The 23767-nt window shown below is 39.8% G+C and overlaps 2 protein-coding genes across 4 annotated transcripts in view; one reads left to right on the top strand and one right to left on the bottom strand.

Moving 5' to 3' along the window:
• The window catches only part of DNAJC2 (DnaJ (Hsp40) homolog, subfamily C, member 2), a 30755-nt gene extending 30349 nt beyond the window's left edge, over window positions 1-406 (top strand). For both annotated transcript variants that reach the window (XM_011927748.1, XM_011927747.1), the window contains one exon: window positions 254-406. In XM_011927748.1, coding sequence (XP_011783138.1) covers window positions 254-328 — 75 coding nt within the window. In that variant the 3' untranslated portion in view covers window positions 329-406. The remainder of the gene's footprint in view (window positions 1-253) is intronic.
• Window positions 351-15851, bottom strand: PMPCB (peptidase (mitochondrial processing) beta). 2 transcript variants are annotated; one of them, XM_011927750.1, is made up of 13 exons: window positions 15728-15851; window positions 14544-14684; window positions 13723-13809; window positions 12877-13006; window positions 9164-9362; window positions 8700-8779; window positions 5146-5258; window positions 3786-3929; window positions 2449-2609; window positions 1204-1289; window positions 1035-1123; window positions 800-875; window positions 351-722 (listed from the first exon to the last, which is right to left on the bottom strand). In XM_011927750.1, the coding sequence occupies exons 1-13, from the start codon at window positions 15824-15826 to the stop codon at window positions 658-660; spliced, it is 1470 nt and encodes a 489-aa protein (XP_011783140.1). In that variant the 5' UTR covers window positions 15827-15851; the 3' UTR covers window positions 351-657. The 2 variants fall into 2 exon arrangements, with proteins under 2 accessions (XP_011783140.1, XP_011783139.1); XM_011927749.1 differs by having other exon boundaries at window positions 354-875.
• Between the last annotated feature and the right edge of the window lie 7916 nt (window positions 15852-23767).

Genomic DNA, 23767 nt, shown 5'->3' with positions numbered 1-23767 from the left:
TTTTAAATTTAACGTGGATTATATAAGCTCACATTTTGTCTATTAAGTGGTTAATAATATAGTGCTTATTTCAATACCAGTAGTTATGGGGCCAATATTATTAGGAATAAATGAGCAACCTTAGAGACTTTCTAGGCCTTGGCAGGTAGTGAAATCGGTATACTTCGTACTGTCTTAGTTATTTGAATTCTTTATACCAAACACTAGATTAAAATGTCTGTTTTAAAATTCTGACAACTTCCTTTCTCCCTAGGAACTTGTCGAGATGGTAAAAGCCAAGAAAGCTGCTCAAGAACAAGTGCTGAATGCAAGTAGAGCCAAGAAGTGACTTGATGACAATCTTTGTTGTATGTGCATTTTTATAATAAAACTGAAAATACTGTAAACATTTTCATTCTTAAAATTATACTTATGGTGGTAATTTGAAAGTATGCTGCTTCCAGTATAATTTCTCAGAGAACAAAGATTGACCATTAATACAAAACAACCTTCAGAGGGGTAGTCTTTTTATCCTTTGAAAGTATGATACAGTATTTCATTCAAATTTCCAAATGTATATACATGTTTTCATTCAAATGTATATACATGTTCATGTTTATTTTTTTCTAGATCTGTTTTATAAATACATGTGTTCAAACAACCTTGATAACGAGCATTTTAATCACGAAGCCAACACATGTTACTGCAAATCTGTTTAAAATCTGGTAGTTGCTCAATGGGACCTAAGGATTAAAAAGAAGACAGTTAATTAAAAGTACTTGGCCAACTGTTTGCATAGAAGAAAAGAAGCCAGGCTTACCAACAGCAGCAATAGCTGGACTCCTATTATAAATATATTTGGTACATACTTCTCGAATTGTCTCAGCATTCACAGCCTGAAATATGGAAGATACTGTCATTCAGCTTTTTGTAGTAAAGACAACGTCTATACCTGGAACTTTTTAAAACTAAAGCAAGATGAAAGATACATATTCTCAGCTTTTGTAACAAGGATCTTTTTACACATGACCCAGCAGTAACTCAGGACTACTTACATCAATTCTTGCTTCAAGCTCAGGGATGGGAATCCTTCTATTATAGCATAACATTTGCCTACCAATATCCTCACAAATTGGAGTTGAACCTGTTTAAAGAGAAGGAAAAATTAAGTATTGGAATATAGATCAACCATATGAAAATAGAAGCTATGTCTTATATTTTTACCATCAAGCTGCAACAACATGTTTGTTTTCAGAAGATTTTTGGCTCGTGCGACTTCACTTTCGGTGACACTTGTACAGAGTCGCATCCTAAAAAACATTTGGAAAAACAGTATTATTAAGCAGTTGGAAAATGCTGTATTTCATGAGTTAATGACCTAAGAATGATGATGCCATATTCTACACATAACATACAGGTGATTATGATTTAATTCCAATCTAAGCAAAAGCTAAAGTGATTATTTTCCCCAGAATTAATTTCTCAAAAATGATACATAAACATGTCTAATTACTCATTAGCACACAAAGGTGTAATACAAATGGGCTGATGACATTTTCAGAAATGCTATAAGCATCTTGAGACTTCATGAGTCCCCATCTGTTGGGGTCTGATATGCTATGAGTTAAGTCAGTGGGTCATTCATTGGTTTTTAAAAACAATGAGTCTTAGACCTAATTTTTAACTTAATAATTACATCCTAGTTGACTAGATTTAGAAAGATGTAAGCCAATTCAAGAACAGTGGAGGAAAGGAACCAGAGCTAAATGTTTTCCAGGAAACTGTGGGCCTTTCTACCCATCTACTGACTCAATATACTTTGATTGTTTTCTTTTGGCAGTGGCAACTTCAGATTTACTTTCCCTTCAACCAGATTACTTTCAGAGATATTTTCCAAACAACTTCTAGTTGGCTTTTAAACTTTTAGGATCATCTTTCTGAATTAACCTGCTTCTGAAAGATTAAAACTTTCAGCCGGGTACGGTGGCTCACGCCTGTAATCCCAGCACTTTGGGAGGCTGAGGAGGGTGGATCACCTGAGGTCAGGAGTTCAGGACCAGCCTGGCCAACATGGATGAAACCCTGTCTCTACTAAAAATACAAAAAATTAGCCGGGCATGGTGGTACATCTGTAATCCCAGCTACTCGGGAGACTGAGGTGGGAGAATTGCTTGAACCTACGAGGCAGAGGCTGCAGTGAGCCGACATAGTGCAACTACACTCCAGCCTGGCAACAGAGCAAGACCCCATCTCAAAAATAAATAAATAAATAAAAAGTCCTATAGTATAAATCAGCTTCACATCTTGAGACTTAGGAAAAAACATCTGCAACCTTTAAAAACATGGCAACTACTGTTTATCTAGGTCTCTTAATTAAAAGGTAAAATTACCATAAATCACCATGAAGTATAAAGAAAAAACTAGTCTAAAACGAATTAAAGGCAAAATTTAAATTACTTAAATTCTCACCATTCCTTCTGAACAACATGTAGCATGTCTGCAACAGTGGCTGGTTCACAAACCGTATACAGTCCCCATAATCCTGTATCTGTGTAGGAAGTGTGGAAAGACTGAAAGCTATGGCAAAGACTGCCATGACAAGTGAGCTGGGCCAGCTTGCTAGATAAATTCTGTAAGGGAAAAAAAAAATTCCAAGAGAATTTTAAGTACGCATGTCCAAAATATAGAAAGATAAATGGAGTGTGTGGAAAATAGTGAATATCCTTAAAGGCAAGTTTCCTAGTTTTATTCAACATCTCAGTAGTACAGTTAAAATTCAGTATGACCAACAATTGTGCTTATTATCTCATCCAGTGCACCCCCTGGAGAAATTCATGTTATAAAAGCAATGAATCCTTATAATTAATGTAGTAGCTATACCTACTTCTAAAACTAGACTGCTATTATCAACCCAATTTTTAGGGCTCTTCGTTACATACACTTAGATTCAAAGTTATATTGCATACAAAGCTTAAGATATTTAGATGAAATGTATTTTGGAGAAATCTATGAGTAAAGACAAATCTATACAATGTGTTTTGCAATAATTCCAACTTACAAAAAAGTCGCAAAAACAGTACAGAGAATTCCCTTTATCCAAATTCCCTGTTATTTTACCATTCATCTGTTTTTGAGTTTTAGATGTGATGCTTCTTGCCCCAAGTACTTTAGTATGTACTTGTGAAAAACAAGGAAATTAATTTTCTTACATCACCTTGGTATAGCTCCTCAGTATCTGTGGAGAACTGGTTCCCAGATCCCTGTGGATACCAAAATCCACAGATGCTAGAGCCCTCATGTACTAGGGTGTATCTAGTATTTGCATATAAGCACATTCTCCTGTATACTTTAAATCATCTCTAAATACCCAATCCATGTAAATGCTATGTACATAGTTGTTATACTATGTGGGAAGTGACCAAAAAAAGTCCATACATGTTTAGTACAGATGAAACCATCCATTTGTTCCCCAAAATTTTCCACCTATGGTTGGTTGAATCCATGGATATGGAACCCACAGATATAGAGGGCCTACTGACCATTAAAATTAGGATATTAACATTGATATAGTACTTCTAGCTAATTTTTCTGTCCTTATTCAAATTTTGCCACTAATAAACTTTGTGGCAAAGAAAAAAAGAAAATGTTTTTTTCTGGCCCACAGGCAAACCAGGATCAGTTTATATAATTCACAGTACAAGGCTCTATTTTGCCACTTCAAAAAAGGATTCTTACAAAGAACTTGTATTTAAGAAAACAGGATAATCTTCCATCTGTTATGGAAAATTTATTTTAAAATCACTTACCATTCCTCCTCCAAAAGAGCGATCCCAGTTGCCAATCAGCATGTTTGCAACCATGAGACAGATTGTATCTGGATGTGCCCAACCAACAGCTTCAACAGCTATTGCAAGGTGCGCCAAAGGCATCTTGTCATCCCTTACACGAATCTAGTTCAGATAAAGCAGGAGGACCTCTAGTTAAGATTAACATTATATAACATGCTTATTAACAAGAAAAAATCACCAGTCCCATTAATTGCAAGGTTAAAATGCACACCGGGACACTCTCTTGATTTTTTTAACTATCAGGCCTCATTACATTGTATAGTTTAGCCTAGAAGAATTTCATGGGTTAAGGAAAAATTACTTTTCCCAATGCATTTTACTATAGACGGCCACCACGTGGTTTACCAGGTCAAAAAGGGTTGCATCATTTCACTGGTAGAAATTAATCCTTTGTGTTTGTCAATCTGAATTTTTCTTTTTATTTTTTTGAGACTCTGTCACCCAGGCTGGAGTGCAGTGGCGCCATCTCGGCTAACTACAACCTCTGCCTCCCGAGTAGCTGGATTACAGGCATGCACCACCACCACACCCAGCTAATTGTTGTATTTTTAGTAGAGACGGAGTTTCACCATGTTAGTTAAGCTGGTCTCAAAATCCTAACCACAAGTGACACACTTGCCTCAGCCTCTCCAAGTGCTGGGATTACAGGCATGAGCCATTGCGCCCGGCCTCAATCTGAACTTTTCTATCGAAATGCCATATTGACGTTACAGGTTTATTTCTGTACTGCCAATGCTACAGTTCCAGGCAGCTGCCAGTATCAGGGCATTTTCCAGATACTATGTTGAGCATCATTCTTAACATGGCAAACTAAGCCCCTAAAGAGGCTTAAAGCTAGTTGATAACTAGTAGATTCCCTGCAAGTTCTGGCTCTAACAGTTACTACCCCCTCCCAAAACATACTGTGGGCAAAACTGAGCCAAGAGTAAACCTGAAGTGAAACTCAAAATATGGGGTTTAAAAGATTACTTCCAGATATTACAATATATAAATTTGCACAGTGCCAAAGAAAAAGCACAAAAAGACCAAATTATAAACTGCTCTTAAAACTTTGCTTCCTTTCAGACTAGAATGGAGAAATTTAAAAACAAAAAAAACCTTGCTTCCTTAGGAAAGAAAAACAGGTGGTTAAACAATACAGAAGAGGAAGGAATCTAAGCAAATGAGTACAACCTCTTCCCTTTTTCTGTATTTCAGTGTAAGCCTTTTACTTATTCCATTTTATTCCTACTGGAAATACGTACATTTTGTTTACTTATGTGTAAATACAACACAAGGAATCCAAAAGGCTAAATACTAGCTGGGAGGCTTGCCCTACCTCACTTCCTGTGAATGTGCAGGGAGGCAGAGCTGGTATTTCTCCTTTGTGTGTGCATAAAGAGTCACCAAAATGAAACTTTGCTAAGTCAAGCAGTTCATCATGGGAAACACCTAAATTGAAAGAAAATATTTTCACATGTATCTAGCAGCAATATAGTTTACAATAATCCCTAGGTGGTATAATGTGATGTACATTACACATGAACTATCTACACTCACTAAAAGCCATTATTTAAGAGTAAGCTCACATAGCACACCTATTTCCTTGGCATTGCAAAGCCTGAGGTTGCACAGCTTTCTCATTTTGTAGAGCAAATGACAGTTTTCATCAACAGACCAATGGATTCACAGCTAAGAATAAGACAACTTGAAAACTCCACTTTTTACAAAATCATGTTCTATTAAATTATAAAAATTTCTGGGATCCAAACTAGCAAAAAAAACGCCAATTTTCCAATTTGCAAAAAAAAAAAAAAAAATTAGTGGAAAATACAAATAGGAGCTCTATCCAATTTTTAAAAAGCTGGAACTGGGCATGGTGGCTCATGCCTATAATCCCAGTACTTTAGGAGGCTAAGGTGGGAGGATCATTTGAGTTCAGGAGTTCAAGACCAGCCTGGACATAGCAAGAACATAGTAAGACTCCTGTCTCAATAAAATAAATTTTAAAAGCCGGGTGCCATGACTCACACCTGTAATCCTAGCACTTTGGGAAGCCAAGGTGGGCAGGTCACTTGAGATCAGGAGTTCAAGACCAGCCTGGCCAATATGGTAAAACCCCATCTCTACTAAAAATACAAACACTAGCTGGGCATGGTAGCAGGCACCTGTAATAATCCCAGCTATTTAGGAGGCTGAGGAGGAGAATTGCTTGAACCCAGGAGACACAGGTTGCAGTGAGCTGAGATCACACCACTGTACTCCAACTTGGGTGACAGAGCAAGACTCTGTGTCTAAAATAAATAAAATTAAATAAATAAATAAAAGAAAGCTGGATACACAGATATACTTTATTCTCTGTGCTCTCCTATCAGAACTCAGGAACAGGGCCCGGGGCGGTGGCTCATGCCCATAATCCCAGCGCTTTGGGAAGCCGCGGCAGGCGGACCACCTGAGGTCGGAGGTAGACCAGCCTGACCAACATGGAGAAACCCCATCTCTACTAAAACAAAATTAGTCGAGTGTAGTGATGCATGCCTGTAATCCCAGCTGCTCGGGAGGCTAAAGCAGGAGAATCGCTTGAATCCGGGAAGTGGAGTTTGCAGTGAGCCAAGATGATGCCATTGCACTCCAGCCTGGGCAACAAGAGCGAAACTCCGTCTCAAAAAAAAACTCAGGAACAAAATAGTGTCATCTAAATTATTTCTGAATACCATTAATGGGTATCCAAATGCAAAAACTCAGGAATTTCTTAGACTCTATATCTCTTACTATCTTGAGACCCAAATTAAGATTCTTTAACTTAATTTATAATTAAAATGTTAAATTATAATTTTATAATAAATGAAGCTAGGATAAAAAAACTATTTGGCAAATAAAAGCTATACATGCTGAAGATTAACCTAGAAGAGCTAAATGGTAGCCAAGGCATAATTCAGAGGTCAGCAGAAACTTAAAACTGGCCTATTTAATTGAATTTAAGATGCAATCATTTATAAGGCACATCACTTATATAGTATTTAAAATGAGTACTAATTAATCTATAAGCCATTAAACTAAAGACATCTCAACTTTGTCAAAATGAACCCATAAACCAAAGTAAAACAAAAAATTCATTTTGTCCATATGCCACCCACAATGGCAGAGAGGTTCCAGAAAGCTCTGTTATTGAGGACCCATCTAACAAGTCTCCTCCCATTTCCAAGACAGTTTCAAACACTTAAGCCCAAGTCTTGCAAAAGCCAATTTAGAAACAATGTTACTTAAGAGAATTTCAGAGTGCACTTCCTGCCGTGTACAATGAAAGTAACATGATTTTTAGCTAGGCACTACAATGAATAACGTGTTTGATATTTAATGTTTTCATCTTCTTCATTACCCCCCAGGTAATTAGCTCAGAAATCAATCCAGAGCAACTAGAATTTTTAAATTACAATTTCTTTCTTTTTTTTTTTTTTTTTTGAGGCGGAGTCTCGCTCTGTCGACCGGACTGGAGTGCAGTGGCCGGATCTCAGCTCACTGCAAGCTCCGCCTCCCGGGTTTACGCCATTCTCCTGCCTCAGCCTCCCGAGTAGCTGGGACTACAGGCGCCCGTCACCTCGCCTGGCTAGTTTTTGTATTTTTAGTAGAGACGGGGTTTCACCGTGTTAGCCAGGATGGTCTCGATCTCCTGACCTCGTCATCCGCCCGTCTCGGCCTCCCAAAGTGCTGGGATTACAGGCTTGAGCCACCGCGCCCGGCCTTAAATTACAATTTCTAAAAAGAGAAAAATTTACAACATGAAACAACACTTCACTTTGCTCTAATATTAAAAAATACAAAGAAATGAAAACCGGAGACCAGGTGCAGTGGTTCACGCGTGTAAACCCCAAGCTTTGGGAGGCCAAGGTGGAAGGATCACTTGAGCTCGAGAGTTCGAAACCAGCCTGGGCAACATAGTTAAGCATCCATCTCTACTTCTTTATTTCTTTATATTTCTTTAAAATATATTTTAAAAAGAAAAAAAAAACTGGAAACCAATTAAAATGTACTGTTGCCTAGATTCAGACTGCCAGGAAATCTGGCAATATCTGCTGTGAATTTTTTTTTTTTTTCATTCACTGGCTTCAAACATGACCTCAAGGAAACCTTCTAAAGTCACCTGCTTGTTTGGATTCCCATTCAACATTCTTATGGCTCCCTATGTCCTTCTCCTTCCCAAAAATTAGATCTATTAAATGAATAATTGAACAAATCAAAGAATGAACATACCCATTCCATGCTTGAACAAGGACGAAGTTGGTTCTCAGGAGATAATTTAAAATCTCAAGAAATTCTCAAAGTACAGAATGCTATCTTCCGACTCTCTCCCAGTTCACTCCTTTGCCCTTTTCTTGCACATTCTACTATGTACACTTACGTATTGAACAGTTCATTGAAGTCTTTCTAGAAATAAAACCTACTTTTGTTTTTTTTTTTTGAGACAGTCTTACTATGTCGCCCAGGCTGGAGTACAGTGGCATGATCTTGGCTCACTGTAACCTCCACCTCCCGGGTTCAAGTGATTCTCCTACCTCAGCCTCCTGAGTAGCTGGGACTACAGGCACCCGCCACCACGCCTGGCTAATTTTTCTATTTTTAGTATAGACAGGGTTTCACCATATTGATCCGCCCGCCTCGGCCTCCCAAAGTGCTGGAGTGAGCCACCACGCCCAGCCTAAATGAAACCTACTTTAAAAAAAATAGAGGGAAAGTCTGGTTCCAGTGCTCCACATTCCCCTTACACAGTATCAAATACAGTTACTTGCTACGTAAATGAAAATTCTTAGGCTATCTCCTAACAGGATCAAACTAATAAGCATACCACTCCAACAACTGTGTTTAAAACATTTGTAGAAATTTAAATTGACTAACCTCCAGCAGCAGCAAGCACTATTCTTGGTCCCTTATAATGTGTGGTTATATAATCCACTAAGTCCTTACGACTTATAGATCTGTAAATGAAGTAAAACCATTTTTAAAGGAAACCAAAAAAAAAAAAAAAACAGATCTTCACATAATATACCTGAAATCAAATTGGACCATAACCGTATCCTAAAATGCAGGCAGAAATAAGATATAGACAATACATCAAAGAACTTCGACTTTTTTACATCAAGGCAAAAAGATTTAACACCATTACTGGTTTACTCCGAAGTACCTATGAACTCACATGCTTGGGAGCTAGGTGGGACCAAAATGTAGCTAACTACAATTTCACTTAGATTACCAGGAGGAAAATGACTTTTTGAAACATACTTTTTGAAAGTTTGTAAATGTTATTTTTCAAAATTCGTAAATTCCCTTACCCAACAAGAAATTCTGAGAGTTATACCTACTTGATATTTTCTGTTGGTCCCAAAATTGTCCGTCCAAGTGCAGTATTTTGATAAGCTGTGGCGTGAAGATAATCAAAAACAACTTCTTGTAAATTGGTTTCAACTTCCTGCATCTCTCTAAGGATTACTCCACGCTCACGTTCAATCTCTGCTTCTCCCAATGTGCTGTTTTGTATTATATCAGCAAGAATTTCTACAGCTAATTGAAAATAAAATATAAGAAAAAGCACCAGCAATCTTAACTTTCACTATTAAAATCTATTAAACCAAAATCAGAAATCATGACACTGACCCATCACTCAATACTAAATGATTAGCCTGGGAGAAAAACATCAGATATACTTAACAGGACAAAATTAAAATTTAACATATAAACCCCTATAGTACAAAAGATTTTCCTTGGGGAAAAACTATAAACTTGCCATCACCTTGTAATGACTCTACTTACTTCAAAAATGCTATGGAAATCTGCATATTAATATAGACTGTTCTATATGAAAATTACAAAGTTATGTATATTAGTCTGAAAATACCTAGCTAGGAATATACTGAGGGTTCACATCACCCAAGTATTTACTATGCAAGTTCCCACAGCAATGACAGTGCTATGTTAAGAAGTAAAGAACTGACCAGGCATGGCGGCTAACGCCTATATAATCCCAGCACTTTGGGAGGCTAAGATGGGCTTCAGCCCAGGAGTTCAAGACGAACCTGGGCAACATGCCAAAATCCTGTCTCTACAAAAAATACAAAAATTAACTGGGTGTGGTGGCATGTGCCTGTAGTCCCTGCTACCCGGGAGGCTGAGATGGGAGGATGGCTTGAGCTCGGGAGGCAAAGGATGCAGTGAGCTGCGATTGCGCCACTGCACTCCCGCCTGGGCAACAGAGAAAAGAATCCTTATGATCTAAAATATGCCTCAAATGAATCACAGAATTGTATGTTCTCAAACCCGAATTTGCAAAAAGCGAAAAGTGAAGTGGGATGTGTCGTATTAGGCCATTAAGCAATTTTATCAGAAAAAGTGCATACCTCTCCAAAAACAAACTGTACTTCATTCTTGAAGTATTAGTACATAGTTGCAATCATAAATCTAAATTTCATTAATACAATTAATGTTATAAAATAAACTTACAATCTTAAGTTTCTTTTTTTCCCCTAAGAGACAAGGTCTCATTATGCTGCCCAGACTGGACTCAAATTCCTGGGCTCAAACAATCCTCCTGCCTCAGCTTCCTCCAAGTAGCCAGGACTAAAGGCATGCACTACCGTGTCTGGTTTAGGTTTCATTTCTTCCTCTACTATAAACTTTTGTTCCTTGTTTTAATTCAGTTCACTTTAAGGGGCACTGTCTCAGAATTGATTATGTCCAAATACTAAGAACATGACAAAACAGACTATTATAGCAAGCTGTGGCTGAGATCATGACCAAAAGGAAAAAATTATGTGTAAAACCAAATAAAACCCATCTGTCCAGATGAGAGAACCAGAGTCTAGTAAAATGGGTGAGAAAGAGCCCATAGACAAATGGAAGGACAAGAATTCTGTGAGAAAATCCTCCGTTATGTGGGATTGGTGGTCTACACTGGTAGTTTCCAAAGGCGGGGAGGGGGGCTCCTATTTCCCAGTCTGTTTTAATCTGAATCTTTTTTTTTAAATGTACAGATATGTTAGTATAGTAGCACATGTATTTAACTTACAAGTATACATACATTAAGGATATATGATCAACTTTCTTAGTAAGTGATCATCATGTACACGTATGTTTATTGCGGCACTATTCACAATAGCAAAGACTTGGCACCAACCCAAATGTCCATCAATGACAGACTGGATTAAGACACCATGGAATACTATGCAGCCATAAAAAAGGATGAGTTCATGTCCTTTGTAGGGACATGGATGAAGCTGGAAACCATCATTCTGAGCAAACTATTGCAAGGACAGAAAACCAAACACCACATGTTCTCACTTATAGGTGGGAATTGAACAATGAGAACACTTGGATACAAGGTGGGAACATCACACACCAGGGCCTGTCGTGGGGTGGTGGGAGTGGCGAGGGATAGCATTAGGAGATACACCTGATGTAAATGACGAGTTAACGAGTACAGCACACCAACATGGCACATGTACACATATGTAACAAACCTGCACGTTGTGCACATGTACCCTAGAACTTAAAGTATAATAATAATTTAAAAAAATAAATCAGTGATCATAAAAACCTGGAGACCATTATCTAAATGTCTAATTATTACCTCATATACCAGGCTTCACCCACGGTGAACGGTGAAAAACCCCAAGTAAATCCCCAAAGTTGGAGCTGCTTCACCCAGGGTGAGGGCATAAAAACCCCAAGTAAATCCCCAAAGTTGGAGCTGCTTCAGAGAGCACTTCCATTTTGTATTCCTCAGGGAAAGCCCCTCTGCTTTTCCACTCCCACTAGCAGAGGCTCTATCCTTTCCAGCTAAATGCCAAGAGAAAAGGGAAAAAAGTCTTTTAACTTCACCCTTACTTTTTCTGTTTCTCCTTTTTGCCTTCCCTGTTCTGTGTAAATAAAGGAAGGAACTAGGCTGGAATGAACAACTCTTTAAAGAAGCTTGGCCTAGCCCTATGTTCTTGGTCCCTAATTAGTCCTGGGACAAAAACTGTCTCATTGGTTTTGTTATTCAAACCAGCACACCCGCCATAGTTGCTGTCATTTTTGTTTTAACGCAAAAGTGTAGGATATCATATTAAGTGTTTTAGTTATTTACAAGTGATATGTTTGGTAAGAAGACGTGCACCGGAGTCCGCAGTAAGCCACCTGATAGCTATGCAGTCCTGGGCAAGTCAAAGTCTGGGCTTCAATTTCCACAACTGCAAGGCAGAAACACCTATGCAGATCAAATGGATAATAGATACACAAAAGTACCTGTGTAAAGTGCCATTTAAACATTATTAATGAAAGCCTATTAGGAATCCAAAACTGCAAAGTAGTAACTACAACTACAGAAGGACCTTAAAGGTTAATAATTTCACTAATGGCCGTGCACAGTGGCTCACACCTATAATCCCAGCACTCTGGGAGGCCAAGGCGGGTGGGTCACTTGAGGTCGGGAGTTTAAGACCAGCCTGGCCAACATGGCAAAACCCATCTCTACTGAAAATACAAAAACTAGCCAGCCATGGTGGCAGGAGCCTATAATCCCAGCTACTCAGGAGGCTGAGGCAGGAGAATCACCTGAACCCAGAACCCAGGAGGCAGAGGTTGCAGTGAGACCAGATCACACCACTGCACTCCAGCTTGGGTGACAGATCGAGACTCTCTCTCTAAAAAAAAAAATTATAATTTTACCAATTAGCTCTAAAACTGCTAAATTTTGTTGTTAATTCTTCCACTAGGAAAATGTTTTGTGTAATAACTTTTAAAAGAGTCAAAACAGTCTACAAATATGGTAACTAACAAACTGCTGTCCTCTTAAAATATTTTATTTCCACCAAATAATCTCTATTTTATTGCTACATATTAATAAAAACAATCATCCATAATCTTACTATCTGTCATATTTAGAAAAAAAATAAGATCAGCTGTACCCTCACCCAGAATTCAGTTTCGTTTTTTCACATTTCTGGGACTTACTCTTTTACAACAGACATAATAAAAAGTGCTAAATAATTTCTGATTCTCATGAAAATTGTATTATCTGCTGTATAAATAATAACAATACCTCTTGGCAAGTCTTTAGAGAATGCTTTGGCATAGTACACAGTCTGCTCTCTGGAGGTATAGGCATTGAGATGAGCACCCATATTTTCAATCTCAAGTTCCAGATCTAACTGGGATCTCTTTTTGGTGCCCTTAAAATAAAAGAGGAAAAATAAATTATGCAACCTCCCTTTATCCTTCATCTATTCTAAACACTTCAGATAATGAATACGGAGGACAATAAGTTTCATGCAGAGTCAAATTTGGTTTCTAAAGTACATCAGGTAGGGTACGATGGCTCACACCTGTCACCCCAGCACTTTGGGAAGCTGAGGCAGGCAGGCTGAGCCCAGGAGATTGAGACCAACCTGGCCAACACATGGCAAAACTCCATCTCTACCAAAAAATAAAATAAAATAAAATACATATACATACACACACACACACACACACACATATAAATAAATTATCCGGGTGTGGTGGCATGCACCTACAGTCCCAGCTACTCCAGAAGTAGATGTGGGAGGATGACTTGAGCCTAGGAGGTGGAGGTTGCAGTAAGCAGACTGTGTCACCGCACTCCAACCTAGGCAACAGAGCCAGATCCTGTCTCAAAACAAATTAACTTAAAAAAAAATAAGGTACATCAGGCTTCAGAAATGGTATACATTCAGATGACTCCTGCATCCCAAGAGAAAGTTTTCATTTCAACTTTACAAAGCAATTATCAATACTTTTTTTAGATACTGTCCTGGAAAAAAAACATAAAACATATTATACTACTGAAAGAGATCTCCCTGCCTCTAAAGAATGAGACTTTGTGCTTACTATCTCTTAGAGTGCATTTTTGTAAAGTCTTACAACTTGCCTTGAAAGCCATATGCTCCAGAAAGTGTGCTGTTCCATTATTCTTCTCATTTTCATATCTACTTCCAGCATCAATCCAGAGTCCAACCTTAATGCAATCAAAGAACAATTAAATAAATCCATTTTATTTATTTGAGGTTGCGGGGAACAGTCTCCTTCCTTTTTCTGACAAGTGCTTTCTGGTCTTAACACTAAGATTTTCTTGATCTGAGTGAATTAATAGTTCATCCCTATGAACCATGAGATTTAAAAATTTTGATCAGGATACTGCTGGGTGCTACAAGTATCTACCTGCCACCCTCACTGAGTATTCTTTGCCCAACTCATTAATCCAGCCAATTAATAACTGTAGTATCAAGAACATCAGCGACTGTCAGAAAACTTTGGTTGAAATCCTGGCTCTGTCACGTATTAGCTGAGCGACCTGAACAAAACCATTTAACTTCTGTCACTTCCTTAACTATAAAACAGGTGTGAGGATGCCCACTACAAAGAATTGCTTTTTAGCAAATAAGACATCAGTAAAAACACCTGGCAGAGTAGCCCTGCAAATAGACCTCTTCCATCATTATCAATACTACTAACAATAAATAATCAATAATAAGCTACAAGAACAAGATGCAGACAAGGCAACAGGATACATATGCACTCTGTAACTAAGTATCACTGGAACAAAAGGTTCACAACTCATGGAAATCTGTCAAGGCAAAATAACTGCCACCCTTTTTGAACCACCAGCCAACAAAGAAACTAAAGACTAAAATCAACAATTTGCTACGCTAAATGAAGGGTCACTTAGAGAAGGTTGCCTGAGTCACTTACTGTGCATGTTGAGAGCCCAGAGTCTTCGGAAGCCACTCTGAGTCCGCTTTCTAAACTTGTTACTCTTGTTTCAGGAACATTCAGAACAACTTGGGTAGCAGCCTGTGTACTTCGTAATCTGTTCTCTCCAAAATATAATGACTGGTTGGGGGCAGGAAGTGGAAGAGACAAAGCAAAACACATTACTAATGTGATATTAAATGTTGACTTTAAAACCAAATCTATGTTAAACAGGCTCTCTCTATAACAGAATCTTTCTTCTTGAATTTTGGTTCTACTGGGATCTCTGCCTGGCCTAGAAACATGTGTCACCAGCCACTGTCCTAGAGCCAGCAACGTGATTATAAACATGCCCTTCCCTCAGGGAAGATGAGCAGTTATTATCATTACCCAGAGAGAAATTGACTTTACTTCACTACCTCTCCCAGAAATGTTTTATATTCATTATGGAGAAAACAAGCAGGGAAAAAAAAAAAAGGAGAGAAAAGATGTAAAACTACCTACACACAAGACAGAACTGACACTCGGGTTTTCATTGTTCAAGAAAAGCAACAGGGTTTGGAAATGGTTTAAAAAAAAAAAAAAAAAGAGGATAGGAAGATGGGCCGGACGTTCAAAACGCAACTGACTGGCTTGTCGGCCAGGAACTATTCGTCTTCCAGCAGTTTTTCTTTGCCCTTATACAAAAGTCTCACATCTCTTTGCTGAAAGTCAGAGGCTCGCTCATGAGAAAAATGCAAATGCATACAAAATTTTACTTCAGCGATGTCCAGGTTAGCGGGAAGCCCAGCTGAGGATGAAGTTCAGTCTTAGGCTAAAACAGAACTCTGGAGCGGTAACCATTTCACTTTTTAGTTTTCCCCAATTTGCAAGCACTACGTTTTTAGTGGTCAAACATGCACTCCTCAGTAGCTGGCGGGAGGAGCCGAAAACCAGGGTCATCCCACACGTCACTAGCAGGTCTCCTGGCGGGTAGCCACAAGCCAGCCACCCCGGCCAGTTCAGCAGCCCCAGGCCGCCTGGCGCCCAGTGGGTCCTGGTCCAGGAGGCCCTGCCCGACCCCGCTGTTCGGATCTGCGGCGCCGACTCTCAGGTGCGCTGTGCCGGGTGCCGCGAAAGAGGCCAGAGCCGGCCCAACTGGGTCTGGCCCCAGGCAGCGCCCAGACAAGCAGGGGGAAGCTCACCCGTCCCGCAGCGCCGCGGATCAGGAGACTCTCGCTGAAACCCCAGAGCCGCCGCCGCGCCGCGGGTAACAACATAACTCGAGCCGCCGCAGCCGCCATTTCTGCTGGAAAGAAGGCGGAGGATGTGCTTCCGGGGTCGCGACCCGAGGTCCCAGAGCGGGAAGGCGGCCTCCACCTTGTGGCCATGATGGGAATGACACTCCTCGAAGCTGTCGTGAAAGGAATCAGGGCCCGACCATGATGCTGAGCGGTCCTTACCAAATGAATTGGGGAGTCTGTAGAAGCCCCTGTATCATCAGTTATTTTATCGATGGCCTACTAACTGCAAGGCACAAATGCGGTGGAATGAAAGATAATCTGATGTAATATATCTCACTGGTGGATGGAATTGATTGAAAACAGTGGAATAATATCCACAAGTCACTGCCTTTAAAGGAAAAGTCTACTGGGAGAGACAGATGCGGTGAGGGGAGGAAAAGATATATCCATGTTGACCCCTATTCACTCTTCGAACCTCTACAGTATGGCTCATCCCATTCCATAGAAATTGCCCTTGGTAAAAAAAAAAAAAAAAAAAAAAAAAAAAAAAAGAAATTGCCCTTGGTAAGGTCACTAATTGCTAAAAATTGGACACTTTACAGACTTACGTTACAGTCCTGTTGGAGGATTTGACATTGTTGGCTTCTTTGAAATTCTCTTTTCTCAGTATATTCTAGAGCTCCACCTCCTCGTAGTTCCCTCTGCACCTTCTTGGACTCCTCCTTATTCATATATATATATATATTTTTTTTTTTTTTTTGAGACAGAGTTTCACTCTTGTTGCCCAGGCTGGAGTGCAATGGTGCAATCTCGGCTCACTGCAACCTGTGCCTCCCAGGTTCAAGCAATTCTCCTGCCTCAGCCTCCCAAGTAGCTGGGATTACAGATGTGCGCCAACACACCTGGATAATTTTGTATTTTTGGTAGAGATGGGGTTTCACCATATTGGTCAGGCTGATTTCGAACTCCTAACCTCAGGTGATCCGTCCACCTCGGCCTCCCAAAGTGCTAGGATTACAGGCGTGAGCCACTGCTCTCAGCCCACAGATCTCTCAAGGAACTAAACATTGCAAATGCTTTTCTAACTCAGGTAGGTGCTGTTGTGCTCATTTTGCAATTAAGACACTGAAGTCAAATAACTTGCCCCAGGTTACCCTGCTAGTAATAGGTAAACTCCAAAGACTGTGCTGTGAAACACTACATTTTGCCCTAAAAGTTGGTGTTTGCCAGGGCTCTAGGCCTCTTCTACTGAACATTCTCCCTCTGGGCTTTTCCCTCCACTTCAGGACCTGTCTGCCCAACCCAGGGCTTTCTCTTGAGCTCCAGGCCCACTTAACCATCAACTACTAGGAAACTACACTTGAATATCCCATTGGAACCTCAATATCAACTTGTCCAAAAGGGAATTCGCTGTGGCCCCTGAATCTCTTCCCATATTTGCAATGCTAAACAGCCAATCATACCTCCATTCACCCAAAAATCCAAACCACCCGAAAGCTCCTCTCTTTTTCCATCTTCCACATTCAACTGATACACCCCTTTTCTGCCCCTTCAATCTACTCCAGGTCCATTGTCAGTTTTTTCACATTACTACCTATGGGATCTTTTAGAAATGCAACTGTTAAGGCAGTCCCATTGTGAAGAATCCACCGGGGGCCCTTGGTCACAATAAAGTAAAGGGTCCTTAGCATGGCAGGTGGGGCCCTTCATGATCCGACTCCCATTTATCTTTCCAGACTCATCTCCCTCCACCTACCCGGCTGCTATGATTCACAGTTTCAGCCCACGAGACTCATAATGTAATGTAATGAAGGACGACCAAAGTTATTCCCTCATGTTTCTAAAGCAAACGTGTGTTAACCGTAAATAAATACAAACATGGATACATATATACAAAAACATTTAGGTATAATCACAGGAAACACCTAGGAAGTTTTAGCAAGAACTTGTATTCAATTCTAATATACATTGTATTAATTTATTAGTCATTATTTATAGTCAATATCTTAGAACATAAAGCCTACAGAAATTAAGTGCACCAGAGTAGAACCAGAAATCAAAGTACTTTGACTACTGCCAAAATAGCCCTACACCCACAACAGTATCCATTACTTTTTTTTTTTTTTTTTGAGACGGAGTTTCGCTCTCGCTGCCCAGGCTGGAGTGCAATGGCACAATCTCAGCTCACTGCAACCTGTGCCTCCAGGGTTCTAGCAATTACCCTGCTTCAGCCTCCTGAGTAGCTGGCATTACAGGCACCCACGACCACACCCAGCTAATTTTTGTATTTTTAGTAGAGACGGGGTTTCACCAAGTTGACCAGGCTGGTCTTGAACTCGTGACCTCAAGTGATCCGCCCGCCTCAGCCTCCCAAAGTGCTGGGATTACAGGTGTGAGCCACTGTGCCTGGCCTATTTTAAATAATTTCTTAACTGACTGGATTTTATTGGCAAAGAGCCGTTGCTATTTTGTTGTTTGGAAATTTTCATCACGGATGTCATATTCCTTTAATTCTTTCATGTTCGAGGATGTCTGCTTTTATCTTTATACTTGAATGACATTTTTGTCTGGACTTAATATTGCTGGGTCACAGTTTCATTTTGTCAGAATTTTATAAACATTACTCCATTATGTTCTTGAATTAAATGTTTTGGAGAAGTCTGAGGCTAGCCAGATTTTTTCTTTTTTTACCACCCTTAAATGTGACCTGTTTCATCTGCCTAAAAACCTAAAAAATTGTTTTATTCTTGAAGTTCAATAACTTAACTAGGCTAAATCTTAATGTTGAGTAATTTTTGTGTCGTGATTTTTATTACAATTTTCAAAAACATAATATGTTTTCATTCTGCATGTTCACTTCTTCCTTCATTTTAGAGAAAGTCTCTTTGAATATATCTTCTGGCATTCCATTCAGTATGTTATCTTTTCAAGGACTACAGCTCTTCTTATGCTGAATGACTTTATCTGTCCTTCATATTTATTAGCATCTCTCTAACTTCTTAAGGCTTTGTCATTTTCCTCTAATTTTTTTGTGATTATCTCAAGACAGAAGTAGGCCTACACAAACATGCCCTACTAATTTTTGGCAAAGGTGCAGAAGCAATTCAATAGATTGCTTTGAAAGAATAGCCTTTCAACAAATGCTGCTAGAACAATTAGATGTTCATATCCACTGCTCCCCGCTCCCCAGTGAACCTGAACCTCACACTTTATACAAAAATTAACTCAGAATGAATCATGGATGCAAATATGTGACATAAAACTATAAAACTTTTAGAAAAAACACATAGGATGAAATATTTGTGATATCAGGATAGACAAGGAGTTTTTAGACCTGATATCAAAAAGATAATCCTTAAAACAAGATTAAGGCCAGGTGCAGTGGCTCACACCTGTAATCCCAGCACTTTAGGAGGCCAAGGTGGGCAGATCACCTGAGGTCAAGAGATCGAGACCATCCTGGCCAACATGGTGAAACCCCGTCTCTACTAAAAATACAAAAATTAGCTGGGCACGGTGGCACATGCCTGTAGTCCCAGCTACTCGAGAGGCTGAAGCAAAAGAATCGCTTGAACCTGGGAGGCGGAGGTTGCAGTGAGCCGAGATCGTGCCACTGCACTCCAACCTAATAACAGAGCAAGACTCCATCTCAAAAAAAACAAGATTAAAAGCTTTTGCTCTAAAAAAGATGCTGTTAAGAGGATGAAAAGACAAACTACAGACTGGGAGAAAATATTTGCAAACCACATATTCAACAAAGGACCTGTGTCTAAATTATGCCAAAAAAAAACCTCTCAAAAACAGTGAAAAAAAAAATGGGCAAAAGACATGAACAGACATTTCACTGAAGAAGAAATACAGATGGCAGATAAGCACATGAAAAGATGTCCAATATCATCAATCATTACAAAATGCAAATTAAAATGATGAGATATCACTACACACATAGCAGAATGGCTCAAGTGAAAAACAGCAATAACACCACATGCTGGCAAGGATGTAGAAAAACAAGATCACTCATACATTACTAGTGGGAATATAAAATTCCAGAGTAGTACAGCCACTTATTATACAACCCAGTAATTGAACTCCTGGCCATTTATCCCAGAAAGATGAAAACTGAAGTTCACACAAAAACATCTACATGTATATTCATAACAGCTTTACTTGTGATAGCTAAAAATTGGAAATAATGCAAATATCCTTCAACAGGTGAATGGTTAAACAAACTGTGGTACATGTTTTACCATGGAATACTACTCAGCTCTCAAAAGGAATGAACTACTGATAAATGCAACAACTTGAATGGGCCTTAAGGGAATTATGACAATACCAAAACGTTATATACTATATGATTCCATTTATATAACATTCCTGAAATGACAGAATTATAGAGATGGAGAATAGACTAGTGATCCCCAAGGGTTGGATTGGGGAGGGGAGAAGGGCAGGGACAAGAGGGAGATGAGTATGGCTATGAAAGGGTGGCATAAGAGGTTCTTGAAGCGATGGTACCATTCTCTATCCCAACTGTGCTTCTGGTTACACGAATGTACACATGATAAAATTGCATAGCATTAAATACACACAAATGAACGCACATAAAACTGGTAAAATATGAATAAGTTCAGTGTATTGTATCAACATCAGTTTCCTGGTTGTAATATTGTTTCTGTTCATGCAATATGTTATCACTGGGGCAAACTGGATGAAAAGCATATGAGATCTCTCTGGATTATTTCTTACAACTGCAGGTGGACCTACAATTATCTCAAAATAAAAAATTTAATTAAAAGAAAAAAACGAGGTTACATTTCCAAAACCTTTTTCTTTTTATGGGAAGGGGACAGTGGGAGAATACTGCTTTCTATCTGTTGACCATTATGTATTATAGTCATGCATTCAAGTACACACACACACATACATCACAAGGGCTCTTACACAAATTGAAATAGGAAAGAATCTCAGATTTGTTCATCTGGCCATAACTAATAACATAAGGGAACAAAAGGGAACTTCAGATGAATTGGAGCAAAAAACTCTTTGCATGTTTCATAAAGCGTTTCTGATCCAGCCTTTTCCACAATGGTTGCTGGTGATGAGGGAGCGATTAGTGTGCTATGAGATGTGTAATGTGACAGTTTGAGTGGCTCCCTGAGTCTCGCTGTGGTGCTGGCAGCCTTTGTGCACAGTCTGGTGTCATTGAAGTGCTTCGGCTTTATTCCTTTTTCTCTCCTGCCTCTTAATGGAGGTTACACTGAGTAGGAAGCAGTCCCTGAGTTGAATGTATAATCACCATGGGAACTGAGACTACAGTTAATCCCTGGGAATGTGGCCTATGGACCCCATATATGCCTTTTATCAAAATCCTTCTTGTGCACTGTTTTTTTCTTTTTCTTTTTCTTTTTTTTTTTTTTTTTTGAGATGGGGTCTTACTCTGTTACCCAAGCTGCAGTGCAGTGGCATGATCACAGCTCACTGCAACCTCTGTCTCCCAGGTTAAAGCGATCCTCCTACCTCAGTGCCGGGATTGCAGGTGTGCACCACCACATCTGGTTGATCTTTTGTATTTTTTGTAGAAACAGGGTTTTGCCATGTTGTGCAGGCTGGTCTCAAACTTCTGGACTCAACCGATCCACACGCCTCAGCCTCCCAAAGTGCTGGAATTACAGGTGTGAGACATTGCACCTGATCTTCTTGTGCACTTTTTAATGTTCTGAATGTTTCTGAGTTTGAGTGAGTGTATATGCCCCTCCCCGCGTGTGTATATGCGTTATTGGCCAGCCAATTTGTCCCTGAGGACAGAAGCAGAAGAAAATATGAGCACTTTATGCAAACAACTTCACATCCTTCAAACTTCTGCTTTGTGCCTATTAGGAACCAACTATTATATAATCAAGGAATTCTTTAAAACTCCCACTTATCCCCATGCAAGCCACTATATCTCTTTATAGGAAACTAAGCCCAGCCTGTACGATACCAGTGAAACCTGATTTTTTATCTTCGTCAACTTCATTTCTCCATGGTCTATGATGATTCCAAATTGTGAGGCTCTTTCTGTGCTCACTGGTCTTTCTGGCATGGTTGAATCATGAATTGCTTCCCCATTTTGTTCTCCAGAATTCATCTCTTTTGTGCTCCTGGATTGACACTGGATTGATGTGTACTGACAGTTTCTGCCCCGACTGCCATTCACTCCACAAACCTTCCTGGAGATTCTGTGTATCTGTTGTGGAGACCAGCAGGACCTTCTAGACAAATGTCTTGCTCTAGATGTCTCCAGGGGTACCTTTAGCAAAAGGCTTGGTAAGGTGGAAGTGGGGAAAAGGGAACAGAGTCCAGATTCTAATTGCATGAGGAAAAGCTTTAATAAAGACCTCAACACAAATTTTTAAGAATACCAAATCGCTTGGGTCCCAAAATGCTATTATTGAGATGAGTATAAGATTCTCAACAGAAGTAAACTGAACTTACTTCCAACATCTGCTCAGTTGTCTGGTATCTGAAAAAATAATAGGAGATTCAGAAAATGCAGGGATGGTGATTTTCCAATTAAGCAACCTAGAGCATTGTTTTAGTATTGACTTCCAGGGAGAAAAGCTAGTCTACTAAGATCTATTATCTATCTGCCTGGATCACCTTTATGCATCCTCCCCCTTTCACTCCTGACTGATTTCACCAGTTTTGGGTGGAGAGCTCTTATCTTGCGGTAGAAATTTAATGGTAAAAGTATTTTTTTTTAATTTCCACCAAATCTATAGGGTGGCATAAAACTCTTCTATTATTGATCTCTTTTTAGTTTTAGTTTGTGATAGGCAGAATTCTAAGATGTCCCCCCAATAATCCAAGCCCCTTTATAATCCCCTCCCTATGGAATCTCATTCCTATGATTAGGTTACACTATACGGCAAAGGTGAAGGGATTTTCCAGATGTCAGCAAAGCTCCTAATCAATTGACTTTAATTTAATCAACTAGCAGGTTATCCTGGGTGGACTTACCTAATCAGGTGAACCTTTGTTAGAGGAGCTAGAGGTAAGAGATTCTCCCTGCTGGCCTTAAAGAAGCAAGCCACCAAGAGTTCTACAGCTGCCAGGAAATGAATTCTTCCAACAGCTTTGTGAGCTTTGAAGAGGACCCCAAACCTTAGATAAGACCCCAGCCCTGGCTTATGCATTGATTGCAGCTTTGTGAGACCCTGAGCAAAGGACCCATTCTCAGACTCTTGACCCATGAAAACTGTGCAATAATAAAAGTATTGCTGTAAGCCACTAGGCCCATGTTAATTTATAATGCAGCAATATAGACAAATATCCCATTTAATCTCCAAAAGTGGCTGGGCGCAGTGGCTCATGCCTGCAATCCCAGCACTTTGGGAACCTGGGGGGGGGGCGCGGATCACTTAAGGCCAGGAGTTCAAGACCAGCCTGGGCAATACGGTGAAACCCCATCTCTACTAAAAATACAAAGAAATTAGCCGGATGTGGTGGCACGCACCCGCAATCCCAGCCACTTGGGAGGCTAAGGCATGAGAATCACTTGAACCCAGGAGACAGAAGTTGCAGTGAGCTGAGATTGCACTACTGCACTCCAGCCTGGCCAACAGTGCGAGACTCCATCTCAAAAAAAGAAAGTCTGGAAATGTGACAGGCTGTTGCAGAGTGGCTGTTCTGTTACCTTGCTTTTATTGTCAGTCTCTTTCAATATGCCCTACCAACTACACAGGAATAGAGAGAAAAGAAAAGAAAAAGATCACTTAATATCAAGTTCTAAGTATATATTGTGCATATCAAAGGAGTATAAATAGAACCATTTCCTGCCAAAAATATAAGTTTTTCCCATCTAAGACATCTCCTGACCTCGTGATCCGCCCGCCTCAGCCTCCCAAAGTGCTGGGATTACAGGCATGAGCCACCACACCCGGCCTCAAAATAATCTTGACCTGCGGCCGGGCGCGGTGGCTCAAGCCTGTAATCCCAGCACTTTGGGAGGCCGAGACGGGC

Source organism: Colobus angolensis, unplaced genomic scaffold (genome assembly GCF_000951035.1).
Source record: "Colobus angolensis palliatus isolate OR3802 unplaced genomic scaffold, Cang.pa_1.0 Scaffold74, whole genome shotgun sequence".
NCBI lineage: Eukaryota > Metazoa > Chordata > Mammalia > Primates > Cercopithecidae > Colobus > Colobus angolensis.
Note: the sequence above shows the minus strand (reverse complement) of the source record. Positions and strands in the feature narration are given on the sequence as shown.

Coding starts and splice junctions, on each gene's coding strand:
- PMPCB (XM_011927749.1), bottom strand. CDS start 15,826: ATGGCGGCTGCGGCGGCTCGAGTTATGTTGTTACCCGCGGCGCGGCGG. Junction 1,124..1,203: donor CATGTTGTTGCAGCTTGATG/GTAAAAATATAA, acceptor CTCTTTAAACAG/GTTCAACTCCAATTTGTGAG. Junction 876..1,034: donor AGCTTGAAGCAAGAATTGAT/GTAAGTAGTCCT, acceptor TCCATATTTCAG/GCTGTGAATGCTGAGACAAT.